This window comes from Struthio camelus, chromosome 1, assembly GCF_040807025.1.
Source record: "Struthio camelus isolate bStrCam1 chromosome 1, bStrCam1.hap1, whole genome shotgun sequence".
Lineage (NCBI taxonomy): Eukaryota > Metazoa > Chordata > Aves > Struthioniformes > Struthionidae > Struthio > Struthio camelus.
Window position 1 is genome coordinate 77,132,154 of NC_090942.1, and position 16,946 is coordinate 77,149,099.

Here is a 16,946-nt window from a genome sequence, read left to right on the forward strand (position 1 = left end):
ACCAAAGCTAAATATCAGCGTACTGACTTGCACAAATTGGTATTTCCTATTTGGTAACCTGCAGGTATAGCAAACTCCTGCTGAATGTAAGCTGGACTGTTGAAGATATTACCACTCCTGGCTTTTTACCGCTCCTGGTCACTCGACATTATCACCTACTCAGCTCAAGTGCTGGAGTGGACCATCAGAGTGCTACTTCTGTCTTTATCCAGAGGCAGAAAGATTGTTGTACAGCAAAAGCTGTACACTTTGTGGCTCACCAGCCTTCTATTGTCAATAATACAAGAATTCAGTTTTTTACCGAACTACAATATCACGTGAGTATGTACTTGTGTCTCGGAGAGAAATAAATTGACTTGAAATGCCAGTTCTATACCGAATAGCACATTTTATAGTGCTTTTTCCTCTTCTGTCTCAGTACTTGCCCCTGTTGAACTACTCATAATACATTCTGGGCCGAGTTCTTGTCCCATTAAAATAAAATGATATTGCTCACCATGACTCTTAATGATACCTGGATTTGCCCTTGGGAACCTGTTCTTTCTAAGGCCCTTGTAACTGAATGCAAATTATCTAGAAGGTTGTAGTCAGCCTCTGGATGCCCCTATAGCTGCTGCTATCCCATGAGATTAGAGACATCTGTTCTGAAGCATTCATCATAGGTAACACTTGTGTTATGATATATTACTGATATGTGCAGAGCTGCTTCTCATTCTTACCATGAAGGCAGCTTAACAAAAATTCACTCCAATTTTTGCTTTCAAGTTACTAACTCAGACTAACCTAACTATGACCCTGATTGTGGGCAGAAGAGAAAGAGACTTGTGGTTATCCAGAAGCTAACAAAGCTGGCAGGACTGTGGACGGGCACGAGGGTCCGCGGGCAGGAAAGGCCCAGGCTAAGGTCCGAGCCTACCTTTCTAAACGTAATTACTTGACGTTGGGGCTGTGGCCGCAGCCCCGCAGAAGCGCCTGCGTTGTCTCTGTACAGCCCAGGCGTGCGTGCGCTGCCTGCCTCCGCACAAGCGGGTCAACAGCTGCAAACTGCACCAAAGGCAAGGAAGCAAAAAGCCTAAGAAAGTGGTTTCCTGCCGTTTTGAAAGGCGGGCTGCCCCGGTTCTTACCGCAGCGCCCCCAGCCCGGCCCCTGCCCCGCCGCAGCGCCGGGCTCCTCCCGGCCTGCAGGGGGCGCGCCAGGCGGCGCCCCCTCCCCCGCCCACCTTCTAACATCGAGGCGTCCCATTGGCTGCGCCGGCTGCCAGGCGCCTTGTCGGGAGGTGGGGGCGGGGGGGTGGCGGCGGCGGCGGCGGCGCTATGGCGGATCGGTTAACGCAGCTGCAGGACGCGGTGAACTCGGTGAGTGCCGCGCCGGGGGCGCCGCTTTCTTCCTTCTCCACCCCCCTCCTTGCTGTCCGCCGCCGCGCCCAGCCGTTGTTGGCCGTTGGGGGCGCGAGCGGGGCGCCTCCCGCTTCCCCCCCCCCGCCCCCGTCAGGGCGCAACAGCCGGCGGCGGCCCCGAGCCCCGGCGGCCCCGCTCGCCCTGGCGGTCGTGGGCTGCGGGTGCGCTCCCGCCTAACCCCGGGGGGCAGCTGTGCTGCCTGAGGGCCGCTGGGATGAAAAATAAGCCTGAAATGTCTTTAGACTGAAGTAATTTAACCCTCTCTTTACTGCCTGTAGCTCGCAGACCAGTTCTGTAACGCCATCGGCGTGTTGCAGCAGTGTGGCCCCCCTGCCTCTTTCAGCAACATTCAGACAGCAATAAACAAAGATCAGCCTGCTAATCCAACAGAAGGCAAGTCTTTATTTCTGGGTCTGCCCGCTCAGGGTGAACACGCTCTGGTACAGTATGCACAGTAATTCAAGATTTGTATTCTATTTTGTGCTTAGCAAGCATTATTCCAGCAGTAACTGGAGGAGTGATTCAGGTCAAATCATAAATTGATGTCAGCTGCACGTGCTGTATAAGAATTTTGTGTGTTAACTGAGTGTTGAAAAGCATTTCTTGTGCAGATACAGTAAGCCTTCAGATATAATAGGACTTTAATAGGACAGCTGTGAGATGCTTTTACTGACTTGTCCGTTATTTTGAAAATTTGTTTTTGAGAATGAGTGTAATTTTTATCAAATAATGCATGAGTTTAAAACTTTCCGTTTACAGTTTTAACTTTTCCTGTGTTTCTTCAGGCGTTGTCTGCTTATCTAATTGATTAAATAATACTACCTTGTTAAATCGCCCTCTTGGCATTTGGGGTTGGGGGTGGTGCTGAGAGAAAAGGATCTAATCTATGGCATTGCAACTGGAAAGCAGACTAAAAGACAGTTCTCTCCTCAATCTGAGAATTTAAAGTTAGTAATCAAATAAGCATGTTATTCTAATCCTGGGTACCTTTCAATGCTTCTGTGGATGTTCTGGTCAAAGCATTTTGCTAAATGATGATTTCTTTTTTGGCTGCTGTGTATTTTCCTGAGAAAATTTGCATGTATCTTGTATCAGATTAGATTTGACTATTGGGATATCAGGGGAGACTGGTTTGGAGCACAGTGATGCTCTTTTCAGGACAGCTGTTGTCTCATCCTTCATTGGTTTGCTCTCTGGTGTGGGAATTAGTTGGAGAAGGTAGCCGAAAGGTTGGCTCGCTTCCTCACGTCACTAGCTGCTGTCCCAGGTACTAAGTATCAACATGACGACTTTGGAGCTCAGAGGTTTGTTAAGGTCTTAAAATCATAGTCCATGATCATCTTTTGTTTTGTCTTGTCCTGAAGCTCTGAATAAAGTGAATTCAGTAAAATCGTACAGCCAAGTTAGCGATGCTGATCAGACCAGACTAAACTACTAGTTGCATGTCTTCAGATAGCTAAAGTCTTGATAAGAAGGCCTTAAAAGCATATAGAACACTTGTTTACAGGCCAAGAGTATATATGGGATGACACTGAGCAAGCTTTAATGATATGTGTTTTGTTTTGTTTTTTAATTAAAGTCAAGTCTACCTCTGAGAATGTCAATCTCTGCTATAGATCTTACCATTAGAAAATATTTTGTCTTGCTGCATGAAAGATCTTTGGAAGCAATCAACATAAAATGTGTAAGATCTTAAGCTATAAGCTAAGGAGGGATGTCTGAATATTTTAGCTAGAGTTATGAACTTCCAAGTCAAACTCAAGGTGATTTTCTGCCTTATAGGGCTTCTTTGGAAGAACTGTATGCACTTTTAATATGATTTTTGTAGCCAAAATAAGATCTATTACAAACTTGTCTCTTTTTCCTTTCTCCGTGACAATTAACTTTTCCTCTGGCTGATCTTTTTTCTTCTTCAAAAAATCTTCTCAGATTCTTTCACTAATGGTCTGTTCCTTGACATAATAACTTACTCTGTGCATTTGAATCTCTATTACTATTTTCATGTAATTTCTAGTGTTCTTATATATAGTGGCAGATTTGAAGGCAAAGATTGAAAGGTTAAATGAGTTGCTAGCTATTTCTGAATACTTAATGTAGCGACTAGGACACTTGATACCTTTCACTAGTAATTTCTGAAGTGGCTAACCATGATGGAGTTCTAGCTATTTTCTCATTTCTTAAAAGAAGCAGTGCAAGGAGAAATGTTAACACTTGAATGCTTCAGATCTTTTTAATATTCTGTACTCCATATGCAGAATTGTGCTTATTTCTAATAATGTATCGAGTAGGCTGATATTTATTTATTTATTTTTAAGAATACGCCCAACTGTTTGCAGCACTGATTGCACGAACTGCAAAGGATATCGATGTTCTAATAGATTCCTTGCCTAGCGAGGAATCGACAGCTGCTTTGCAGGTAAGAGCATTCTTAATTAAACTATCAAAACATAACTGAAGACAGCTTACTTGCTTTCTTTCAGCACACTTTCTTACTCTTCAGACCATGTAATTTTGAAAAATGGCTTCAATGTAAGCCTGAATTTTTCATGAGGTTAGACGATGAATTCTGTGTAGGCTCACTGGAAATCCTGCTTCTTGCATCTAGTTCTTAATTAAATTCTACGCAGTGTGAATATTTTAAACTTATTTTTCTCTTAGAAGGGTTTCAAAAAAAAATCTGCTTTTTGATAACATCACAGTATTCTAAGCAGCTATGTGTTTTTTTCCAGCTTTTCAAATACTAATACAGCAGATGCAACATTGGCTTTTTTTCTTGGATAACCTTTCATATTCTTCTGCCCATTAGATGTTTTGTTTTGTATCTGCAGAGTCAATGTTTTATTGAAGCCTTATGTTCTCCTACAACGTTACTAACTGTTAAAGGGTTTGCAGTATGCTTTAAATTCTCCAGCTCTGTCAGAGAATGGTTCTTTTTCACTTTTCTCTATTAGGATGTCCTTTCTTAGACCAGCCAGCCAGACATGCTGTTTTTGCTCCTTCTTTCTTCAGACCAGAGGAAGTCTCAGACTTGCTCTAGGAAGTGCTTGGGAAAAGAAAGCAGTCACAGGCCAGGCAGCTATCAAAAACTGTGGACAATATCACAACCTCCATTCCTTGCCTCAAAAGAATCGAACTGCTGCAAACAGCTTGTGAGCCCTTTTGCAACACTCGCCTGTTTCTCACTTCCGAAGGATGCCTTTTAGCCATAATTTAAAGAACACCATTGTACTTCTTCGCTGTTCTTTCTACAGATCTTCCCTTTTTAAAAAGCATCCTTTTTTGTCTTTTCACAGAGTTGCCGTGATTTGCAGATATTTAACTTCTAAATTTACAAAAAGTATTTCCTTTCTTGTATGCAATGAAGATGCAAAGAGTTCTGTGCCTCTGAGAACACCAGAGCTGTTTTAAGATCATATGAAGGTTTTACGCCTGGGTTGATAATCTGTGACTATTCAAAGGCACTTTAAAAAGGCTTTAGAGATGCCTAACTGGGCCAAGCACAAATAGCTTGGCAGCTACATTGCATTTGGTGTCAGACAGAGGAGGTTAAATTTGGAAACTTTGCTAGTCATAATAATTGCTGAACATACTAATTGGGTATGTTATCACCAGCATAATACCATGTAGCTCTGTATTTAATAGTTGAAGATAGTTTTCTTGTTGCAGACAAGAAATTACAGGCTTCTCTTGTGATGAACTGGGTTTTGTTTCCTTGTGTCAGCTGTCACTATGACAAGAGTGCTCCAGGAAGAGGATTTGGTTATCTGACTGGGGCATGCTTTCCTCTGAGTTGATATTCTTACAGTTTCTTGCTCTACTCTTAATGCAGAGCTTGGTTTCACCAGAATTTCTGATGTTTTTGCTTGGTTTTGAATCTAGAGAAAATTTAGCCTGCTTTTTCACCATTTACTTGTTCTAGTTTTGATTTTAAGTTTCTGTTGTTTAAATTGGTACAATATTAAAGAGCAGTGTGACTTCCATTAAAAAGACTGTTTTAGAGATGCTTGAAATACTCTAAAATACTCAATATAGGTTTTGCTGAGAAGCTGTAGATACATGGCTAGTTAGAGCTGCGCTTAGGCCAATCTATTTTTGATGCTAATGCTTTTTAGTACATGTTTCAAATCTGAGGTTTGTTTTAAATGGTAAGAGGGGCTGCCATGTTAATTCTCAACACAGTTTCTCAGTCCCTCTTTTACTCTGATGTTCGGATTGGTCATATGTATTCCGTGCAGATCTGTGGCTTACCTGCAGTCAACTGTTTAACAGCTGAGACTGAAGTAATTGAGCTGGATTCTAATTCTCAGACTTCTACTCTTGTTGTCTTCCTCCTCCTCTGACCCTTGCTCTAAGGGTCAACAAGACCTTTGTTGTCTTCCTTCATGCATATGTTAAATAACCTTCAGCGAAGACATAAGCCTTGCAGAGCGGAAGATGACTATGTTGACAGAATTTGCCAGTTTTAAGCGTGGCTTTTGAAAAGCCTGTATATAGACCTGAATAATTTTTAAAAGCCTTATCAACTTGAAACAGTTCTGTGCTTTGTCGTCTTTGCTATTGAGTTAAACAAGTTTGAGTAGTTTTAAATTTGGTAAATGTTTTATCTGAATTTTGAAGCTCAAATTTTTATTTCACAACTAAAATTTGTCTAGTTTAAAAACTATCTGGTTCTGAAACAACATATGACAAGGAAAAAATGCATGGTTAAATAGGACAGTTTCATGTGAAATGTGTTACTTCATAGGAAGATCTTAATCATCCCCTTTCAGTAAAGGATTGGGGGGGTGCTCAGTTTTCACTTATCAGGAAAGCTGCACCAAACTAAGAGTTGTAATCTGACAGAAATTAACATCTGTATTTGGTGGGTTTTGGTGTTTACTCCATGCAGAAATGTACTCTCTTTTAGACTGCAACCTCTAATGAATTGCTGTCAAATCAGTAATATTTAATTCAGGGGTTAAAGAGAGAATCTTTACTTTAGGGAGTGCATCAACTTCCTTTGGTAGTGAAGTCAATTCTGTGTTATGTTTTAAGGGCCTTATTTTTTCCCTTTTATTTTAAAGGCTGCTAGTCTGTATCGATTAGAAGAAGAAAACCATGAAGCAGCTGCCCGTCTGGAAGAGGTAGTTTATCGTGGGGATATGCTACTGGAAAAGATACAGAGTGCTCTCGCAGATATTGCTCAGTCCCAGCTGAAGACAAGAAGTGGTACGCATAGCCAGCCTGTTCCAGACTCATAGCACCAGGGGGCAGCGCTCAGCTGCAAAACTGAACTGCAGAAAGTCTTGTTGAAAACACAGCTCTGTATCTCCTAGGGACTGTAGCACTGAGCCTTACTTTTGTGGGATTCTGAAGTGCTTTGATCACTAGTAACAACGTCTTTTATCAAAGCTCAAACTACAGGTTTTGTATGAGAGTCACTTCTATTGTAGAACTGGTGTTTCAGTTCTAGAATTACACATCTTAATGTACTGACTTAATTGCTTACATTTCTTTTTTGTTCAACAATATGTCTAAATTTAATCTGGTTTGTCATCTTCATAATACAGGTCCTAGTCCCTAAAGGGAATTCATAGGGAAAGTGTTTTTAAGAGTATTGTGTAATTCACCCACTTCTGCTTTCAAACTTTGTTCTTCGTTGTTGTTTTTGTTTTTTTTTTGTAAGGCTTAAGCACAGAAACACTGTTTAGATAGACTGCCTGAGTTAATGGAGAAAATGCTAGACAATCTGAGGTGAGCACAGTGCTGGCCATCTATTTTAATTAACAGAAATGATAATTAAACAGTTTGTATTTCTTCTTGGCCATCTTATCCCTTACAGAGTAAGTAAAGGGATAAGTAAACTCCAGAGCTTGCAGGGTAAGTGTTCTTGCTAGTGGCATCTCACTGAAAAAGTTAAACGTGCAGGTACCTGATCTTGATATTTCTTATTGTTTATAATTCACAAGTGGTTCTTTGACTCCGTTATTGCTGCTGACACACTTACTGTCACATGCTCATGCTATTTCTCTGCTCCTGCTGATGGTCTGCATTCTCATGGCAACTGGTGAGTGCCTCTAAAGCACACAGTACTGAAGAAGCTTTGGAGGAGTCTGAAAAGACCCAAAAAGTATCTGGAAGAGCAACTAGCAATGAGAAAACTAAAAATAATTTCTTATATAATACTGCTTTTCAATGTAAGCAGTTGCTTATAGTATCTCTTTCCAGTGTAAGCAGTTGCTGCTTATAATCACAGCATTCATGTAAGCAAGAGGCGTAGTCTCCATCGTGAGAGGTTTTTTGTTTTTTTCACACACTGAATACATTTGTGTCCCTCATACTAGGACTTCAGAAGTACCAGCCTCTTTTTTCTTCTGCATGAAAAATAAACCAGATATTTTGGGCTTTGGTACATGAGCTTGGAGTTGAATCTTTTACTGCTAATCATCTTCTATATTTTTGAGTTAGCTGTCTTGCATTGTTGTAGGATGGTGTTTATTTCCACATAATGTATCTGCTCATTTCCTGATCAAAACTACCTATTTCTATACATTGGACATACTGTCATTAGAATAAAAGTTACATATGTTTTGCTACGGCATATAGGCAGGTAAGAGCAATTCAAATATGTCTTAAGCAACGTGATCCTTAGGGATTTGGATCTGGCCACTTCCTACACTATGCCAATAAAAGGAAGAGTATAACATCGCACAGGATATATCTTGTAGACAGTCTGTTTTAAGGATTAAAAAATACAAAGCTGTTCCTGCATGTAACAAATGCTAACATCTAAGTATTTAATTAAACAATATCTGATTAAATATTTAATGTTATTTAATCACAATTATATCTCTGTAGTCATGAAGTTAGTCTGCTATCGTGAGGTTCTCATACTATCCAGATTCCACAGAAGGAAAAGCAGCTGGGGCAGTGAGCAGGCTACACCTCAGCCCTGGTTCTGTAAATGGGATCTTTATTTAAAAAAAAAAAAAAAAAGCTGTGGAGATTTACTAAGCCATGTAAATATCCCCATGTTCTGGTGAGGCTTGAAGACCCAAATTTTCATTTAAAGTAAGTCTTGGGGTCTTTTATTTTCAGGAGGAAAAAAAAATGCATCCAGTGCATCACTGATTGATATGTCCAGAACTAGTGGACACAAAAAACTTTGAAAACTTTGGGTTTTGTTTGTGGGTTTTTATTGGAAATTGAAACCTTTTAATTTGAGGCTTGTACGTTGCTGGAAAAGGCACTAGCTTGTCACAGTAGATTCCCAGGTAAAGCTTAATGCCTGCATAACATCAAATGCATTTTGTTAACTTGGAAACTTTCACTATGGGCGATGGCGTACATCATCAGTAACATTACACTTCTTTCAGTTTCTTATCTTTTGTCTTTCAGTACTTGGAAACTGATGTATTACTGCTGCCTGGTATTGCTTTGCTGTAAAAATTTTCTTATACTTGCTGTTTACTTTATTTGAATATACCAGCCCATTTTTATATAAAAGTGTGTACTGGCATAAAACAGTTGATCACATGCAGAAGTAAACCTTAACAGAGGTGTAAGCTCACTAGTATGTACATGTGGTTTCTCAGTACCTTGCCTCTGTGCAGCTTCGCAAATTTTGCCAATTTAATAGAGATGCAGTTTGTGATATAGTGAAAGCAAGTAATGCAATAAAGAAAAGAAAGCCAAAAACCTTTCTTTTTTCCCCTTGGGAAAAAATACAATGATTTGGTTAGCAAGTAGTATTATCAGATCTGTGTGACCCCCCTCCCTCCCCAACTAGTTCCTGTACATGGCGTTGCTGGACTAGCTACTGTAAATCCTTGCCTTCTCTTTTAGTTTGCAGCTCAGTGTATAAGGTCGTATATCTTTTGCTGGGTGTCAGTGTGAAGAAGGGGGAAAACAATTAGCTACAGTTGCCTAATGTATTACATATGCATTACATTATGCCTATAGCCTTAGACTGGAACTTGGAGATACAGATTCTTTTTTTCCCCTCTATCACATATGTGCTGATTTGTTCAGCCCCTTATCTGTTTCAAAACAGATGGCAGTGATAGTAATGGTAGTGATCTCCGTAGGGGGTACATTTGGTTGATTCATGCATGACTTGTAGGTCTTGCAGTATTATGTCTGTATCTTTTTAGTAACCTGACTTTCAGTTTTGTTTTGTTTTGTTTTTTTAAAAAAAAAAAGTTGTGTGTGTGGCAGGGAGAGGGTTGAATTGGGGAGGAAGTACAAATAAAATAAGCCAAAGGCTTTTGGAAGAAGGCATTGTATCTTCCCTGAAATGTCATGGCTGACTCTGAGCTGTTTTAATACTCACTGTACAACAAACAAAGAAAACAACAAAACAAAAAAGACCCCCAAACCCCTATGTAACAGCTACTAACAAAAGTATCAGATTACATGCGAGAGAGCTGTAAAAAACAAAAAACTTCTGTTGAGACAAGAGAGTAAGTGGAGGTAAAGTATCATGGGAAGGAAACAAAAATGCTGAAAAAGATATAATATGCAAAGCCATTTTATGTTGGACAAGAAGTACTGCCCAGTGAACAAATTCTGCTTTGAAGAAAGATAGCACAGAGCATAATGGAAAATTCCATTGAAAAACAATCTCAACCACTTTGAATGAGCAAGAGCATTTCATGCTGAGAATCCATACAGCCCACTGGCAAAGCTGTTGGAATCAATTTAGTAAATATAAGTGGCTGATCAAAGTCTAGTATTCTTTACTATCAACAACCATGCTCAGAGGAAAGGAACACCTCACAGCAGCTGTTCTCATTTTCGGAAACTAGAATATGGAGAAATGTGTACGCTTGTTTTTAAAGATACTGGGAAAAGTGCATTAACGATATTTTAGCTTTTTGTCTTTATAACGTTAATTCTAACTCATTATCGCAGATGATCTGGGTGCTTCTGCCATGTGTGGCATGGGGAGAGGAAGGGAAGGGAAGGGGGGGGGGGTTCTGGCCACCCCTGGGGAATTGACAGCAAGAGGCTGGGAGTTTGCAGTGACACGGGCTGGAGACTGCCTTGCTGAGAAGCAGCTCTGCTGAAATGGACCTCAGGGTCCTGACAGACAGCAAGCTCAACCTAAGCCAGCAGCGGGGCCTGGCAGCAAAAAAGGCCAACAGCCTCCTGGGCTATATTGACAGGAGCACAGCTAGTAGGTTGAGGGAAGTGATTATCCCCTTCTGCTCAGCACTTATTAGCCCCATCTGAAACACTGTGTCCAGTTTTGGGCCCCTATATGAAAAAGTTGTTAATAAACTGGAGCAAATTCAGCAGAAGGCCACCAAGATGGCCGGGGGCTGGAGCACTTGCCCTGTGAGGAGAGGTTAAGGGAGCTGGGCTTTTTCAGCGTAGAGAAGAGATGGCTTCAGGGGGACCTAAAAGCAGTCTGCCTGTACCTACAGCAAGGTTATGGAGAAGATGGAGCCAAGCTCTTCACCGTGGTGCTTGGTGGATGAGAGACAAGGGGCATAAATTGAAAAGAGAGGTTCGGAATGGACACAAGGAAGAACTTTTTCACCAGTAGAACGGTTAATTATTAGAACAGAGAAGCTGGAAACCTGTGGGGTTTTTCAAGATCTGACTGGATTAAGCCCTGGGCAACCTGGTTTGACTTCATAGCTGACCCACCTTTGAGCAGGAGGCTGGACTCAAGACCTCCTGAAGTTTCTTCCAACCTGAATGATCCTGTGCTCCTGTGGCTACTATGCATATTAATGGTTTCACAAAGAACAAAGACGTATTCAGAATGCTGTTCTTGCTGTCTTTCTCCTTTCTGAAAAGGCAGATCTGGAGGACAGGAAACTTAAAAGTATCTAGTGTCAGCCTCATTTTTATTGATGAGATCTTGTGATGTAGGTCTGCCCTGGAAGGCCACTGAGTTGATCTTATGTGCAGTGTGAAATTCCATGCTGTAGTGACCCAAGTTTCCAACAGGTGCCCTTGGAGAGCGTGATATGCAAAATCCACATCCTACACTTTCAGAAAATTGATCTGTCAGATGATGCTGACTCATTATTAGACAAAGGCAGGCTTCTCTAAAGAAAGAAGTTGTATTTGTGTTATATAGCTTGTTATGTAGTCTTACGTAAGAAATAATTAAAGCCCTATTTTCAGCTACCTAACCTGGGAAGAGAGCAAAGGTTTTTTCTAGGTTTTTCTTTCAAAGCTATGGAAGAAAGTTTGAATGACTTTTATTAACTTAGGAACAAATTGTGACTGACAGGACCTTTTTACCTCTAACTCCTAGGGCTAGCAACAAAGGGAATAAGAATACAAGTTTGCAAGCAAGGTGTTACTTCATGCCCCAAATATGTCAGCCACTGTATTTTATGCACTTACAATGAGTGCCCTCCACAAAGTGGAAATGATCTTTAGGGTGTTTTTGTCTATCTTAGCATAGCCAGCTATAGTTAGTGTAGCGTAGTTTGCATGAGTATAGCTTCACAGTTATTATACAGTGTTTGCATACACAGTTTTTATGTTTATTTTTGCTTCTTGGAAAGCTTCGTAGGAAACTTTGCTTCTTCATGGCAGGTTAAACAAGCAATACAGGAATTTTATAATCTTGGTGCTGCTGTACTCACCAGCATAGACAAGTAGCTAAGCACATCCAGCTCCTGCTTGGAGCACAAAAGGGCTATTTTATGACTGTTTGGGCTGTCACCATGTTTCTTCTGAATTTCTGTTTATAGCTGACATTCATGTAGTGTAGCACAATAGTACAAACAGACCTTCCCCCGACTCTGTTAATTTGATATTTACTTACTATAAATATTACCAGTATTGAGAAGGCTCCCAGACTTAGCCTCCTTAAACTTACACACTTCACTGAAGGCCTAAATGAATTAAGCTTGAGAAGTGGAAATTTGTAGCAGAGTAGGGACTGTGCAATTTGGCTGCAAAACATCCTTTCTCCAGCCTGCCTACATATAAAGAGAAGATTGAAACAGAAGCCCTCTTTCAGGAAACAATGTACTTCATTCTATGGCTGTGTGGGAGAGCAATTGACTACACATTAACTTTCCACAAGCGCTAGAGGAAAATCATAATTGTTTTCCCAAGTCACAGTCCAAGGGAGGGAGGCTACATTCATAAAACAAAGAACACCCTAGAAGCTAAGAGCTCAGAAGAAGAGGGCTCTTGTACCAAGGCCCTACTAAGATTGTGAAGAAGGGGCTTCAGCAGGTGTCTCTCTGGCATCGTCTTCAGGTAGAATGATGAAGGAGGTAATAGTGTGCCAGCTCGGTGGCTGGGGAATTGCTTTCAGTCAGGAAAAACAGGAGAAGGCAAATTTTACTTCAGTGCTGAAGAAGAGGGATTTTAAAGGAAAACTATCAGGATGGATGTTGTACAATTGCACACAACATATCAAAGTGTCTCCTCCTGAAAGAGAACAGCTGCCTCTCTTTGCTTCTGTTTCAGAAGGTATCAGAAAAAGGATACGTTTTGTTTACAGTTGTTCTGCTATTTTATTTTGAATGTTCATAGCAACAAACACTCAGCATAAGCAAGCATAATTTTGATAATGAGGCAGTTTTCAGATCCTCCTCTCCTCATGCGACACAGAGCATTTTGTGTGTTTAACAATCCTGGGATTGATAGGAGAGCTTTGGCAAGGGAGGTTTTCAGTGCATCCTTTTCACTTGGCATTGTTTCAAAAACTGCAATAAGCTGCTGCCAGAAAGGTTTCTCTGGTAGAGTGATGCAATAAGAGTGCAGTAATTCATCCAACTTCCGCTGTAAAAAAACAGCAGAATCACCTAGCTATTGTAAAATGGCATTTGATGGAGAGGAATCAAACCCTTTATTTCAATGGGACTATGCAGTGTGTGTAAAGCTAACCAAGTATCCTACTTCCTAGGCTCCTCGGAGTGCGGCATATTCCTCTCTGAACATTTACCATGTGATTTACAAAGACAGAGGCACATCATAAAATGATGGAAGGGTAGCACTGCAGTGCACAAGAAAAAACATTTTAGACCACTTCAAGTGCAGCAAGTGGATATTTATATGTCCAGCTAGCCTTGGACGTGCTGGTGAGGTATCTCCCTCTCTCTTCCTGCACCATCTCTCTCTTCCTCATGTGGCTCCTATTACATGGCTCTCTCTTAAGTGTTGTAGTCAGGGTTGGGGCATATCCAGGAGATGCCTTTAGGCTCATGAACGTAGACGCTGAGGTGCAACTGAACTGGATACCTAGAGGAGACACAATATGGTTCTCCTTCCCCAAAAGTCATGGCGTTTGAATGTAAAATTATGCAACTTGTTAAAATTACATGGTTTTAATTTATACTTTGGGAACCAGCTGTGTAATTCAACAGGTGCCTAGGGCTGATCTAGGTGATGTGTTCCAACTTGCTTTAGGCATCCAAGAACCTAAACTGCACTGATTTTAGAAATGACTTCTAGCAAAGGAGAGCTGAAATTCCTAGGCAGTATCGAAGCAGTAGTGTGATTCTCAGTGTGTCAGGCAGACATACGACCACAATTTCTCCATGTTACAGGAGCACAGAGTGGGACTTGCCCTTGCTTATGCCAACCAAGCTGTGCAGGAGGCCCCTTGTGGGCTTAGATGGAGTGAAGGCCTCTAATGAGGCAGAATGAGAAGCTCTGACTTTTTTTCGGTGTGCTCAAGCATGCAAAGTGCAATTCTACTTGGAGCATTAGCATTTCTCATCTGAGAACAACTGTGTTTGACTGCTTCCCTATCTTGCTTCCTCTAAAGGTATTTTGTAGCAGCAGCAGGTGAATGAGTGTAGAGCCCCATTCACCTGTGTGGTTAATTCTACCTGAGTCTTTAATTGACCGGTTAAAAGTAACACCCAATTAATCCTCTCTAACAGGAAAGTGTAATCAGGTAGTTAGGCATGTTAGAAGGCATTATTTGGACTTTAGCATGTAGTTAAAGGCTGGGGAGTAAGGGATCAATTTTCTTTATGCAAAAGTTGTATCACTAACTTACATTTATGAGTTAGGAAAATCACTAGGCATTTGTAGATACCAGTATCTCTTAACTGTCTTACTTGTTAGTTATGACTAGGTCATATTTAATCATGTGTTGTGTGATAATGCATACAGATCTCATATGAAGTCCTTGCCTTTGATGTGCTTTGGAACAGACCATAAATTGGTAGGTTAAAATGTCAGAAAAGCAGCCAGAGTGAGCCAAACTTACTCCAGTGACACTGCCCCAGGAAGCAGTATCAGAAATGAACCCAACCGTTTAGGATAATAAGTGGTAACTCTTACTATGGTAAGAAGGATTATACTTATACATTGCACAGCTCTTTAGGCTTGACTGCTACCAGAATAAAGTTGCAATAGCATAACTTCTCTTTTTCTAAGAGCAAAAAAAAGAGAAAAAAGGGTAAACCAGTTGTAGTCTTTGCTTTGTAAAGGGAACTTGTGGTTGATTTCTTTTGATAACATCTGATACTGAGGTGTGGCAACTGAATTTCAACAGTTAACTGTACATTTTCCATCATCTTCAGCAGCAAATCATGCTAAGATTTATGGATTTTTGAAGAGTGATGGTTTATCTGAACTAACCATGAACACAGCTAGAGCTGGGTGGGGTACATGAATGTTGTGGCTTGTTTTGAAAGCTCTCTCTGGTGCTGCGGTGGTATTTCTGAACCATGGTTCAGGGTTAAACTGATTGTGAAGCCTGAGTTTGGGAAGACATTTTCCCCAACAATGATATTGTTAAAATTATTTTCATCCTTTTTGTGGCCTAGGACTGGATCATTTCTTAGGATTATCTAAGCATTTCATCTAAGAAGTTTCTTACTACTTGTAGGGAATTGGTACCTTGATAGTGCCTTTGATCTCCCATGCTTGCTTCCTGTGGTACTCTGTAGTGTGTGTGGCTCTTGACCTTTAGTACTGTAGCCTTGTAGGGTGAGCTGCTATTCTGTGGTTTCAGTGTTTGGGAATGCATGACTGGATGCTTCTGAACTAAACACTTACCATGTGGTTGTATGCAATTGGACGAGCTCACCCTTTCAGTCCCTTTCATTTTCACCCTATGTTTAGACACAGTTATGGCACTTCTGATCTAACCTACACATAAAACCTGACTTCTTTGTGTTGGTGTTAACGGTCTGTTGCAGACGTTTATTAGAATACTCTACTGAGGTCAAGTGAACGTTCTTTCCTGAAAACAGGAGTGTAAGACTGCAATGAAGTGCTTGCAAGGAGATATTGAAATGTAGAACCTTTAGATAACTCTTTACTTGTGATTCATAACCCTGATGCTCTCAAAAATTCTTATATGAGACACAATGGAGTTGATTGTTGCACTTGCCAGAAATGTGCTGTTCTGGTATCTTACCTCTTCTTAAAGATATGCTGAGGACAGGCATGTGTCAAAATTGGTTGCAAGGAAGGCACCCCCCTTGGTTGTGACCGCCCTGGCCTGTCTTCTAGAGTTGGGTTTCTTTCTTTCAAAATCGTCAGGCCTGCCCTTTCAGAACACATATTCAGGTCAGTCCTTTAACCTATAAGAGCAGCATTCTGAAATAACTGACTCTGTGGTAGAAGACTGAGTTGAAATCCTTTTGGGTCACCTATGCTTACAATTTTCAGAGGATACCCTAAGCACTACCCTATAAGACATCCTTGAGGTCCTACGCTAGGGTTTGCTCTCAAAGATGTTCCACCTTGCATGAAAGACTAGAAGAAAGATTAGAAGTAGTTTATACCCTAGAATTCCATATATCCATGGAGAAGAGGGAAGACACAGATTCTAGTCCTTGCACAAATGGATACTCAGAGTGAAAGTGCTCCAACAAGAAGAGGGATGCAAAGATTCACCAGTCCAGAACAGCCTGTGTCCCTGAAGTTAGGGCTCTGTACAGGAAGGTGAGTAGTCTAAGTTCAAATCCCCTCAGTCAACATGAATCTCCTTATGTCAAATGTAATATATACTAAACTTTGGGGTCAGATGGAGGGTTGGAATGTACAAGGAAAGGATTGCTGTGTGGGGAGGAAAGGAGACCAAAAAAAGAGTATTGCAGCAAGAAAATGGGGATGTAGTAGTCCCTTGCTGATAATCAAACTCTCAAACAACCCATTTACTTGAGCTGTGTATTCCAAAAAGTGAAACTTCTACATAGCATCTTGTGACAGGAGAAACATTTATTCTGAACTGGAATAAAGGAACAGAGAATTATTTTTCGTGGCTCAGATGCACCAGCTGAATATGGCTGTGACTACCTTTGCTATTTGCCTTGCCCTTCTTTTATCTGCTTTCTCTCTGAAATGAGGTTTTAATACAAGAAAATGACCTGTCAGTTTGATCTCCTGATTCTTTGACAAATCACAATAGTGCAATTAAATATTAAGCAACTGGGTAAGCAATGATGGAATAAATATCATGGGTCCTATACAGATCTTGGGGTGAGATTAGTTTGCCTTTGTTTAATAGATGCATATTGTTTACCCTGATGAAAAAGGTATACTTTAGTATTACCTTCTTTTGGTAATTTATAGGTTGACTTAGTTTTTGGAATAGTTGCTGGAACGATAGGTCTGAAAACAAAC

The 16,946-nt window shown here is 40.8% G+C and overlaps 1 protein-coding gene across 1 annotated transcript; it reads left to right on the forward strand.

Moving 5' to 3' along the window:
- Positions 1-1,274: 1,274 nt before the first annotated feature.
- Positions 1,275-8,220, forward strand: MED21 (mediator complex subunit 21). The gene is made up of 4 exons (XM_068950114.1): positions 1,275-1,355; positions 1,676-1,790; positions 3,713-3,813; positions 6,461-8,220. Exons 1-4 carry the CDS (start codon positions 1,314-1,316, stop codon positions 6,635-6,637), a joined length of 435 nt encoding a protein of 144 aa, XP_068806215.1. The 5' UTR covers positions 1,275-1,313; the 3' UTR covers positions 6,638-8,220.
- Positions 8,221-16,946: the final 8,726 nt, after the last annotated feature.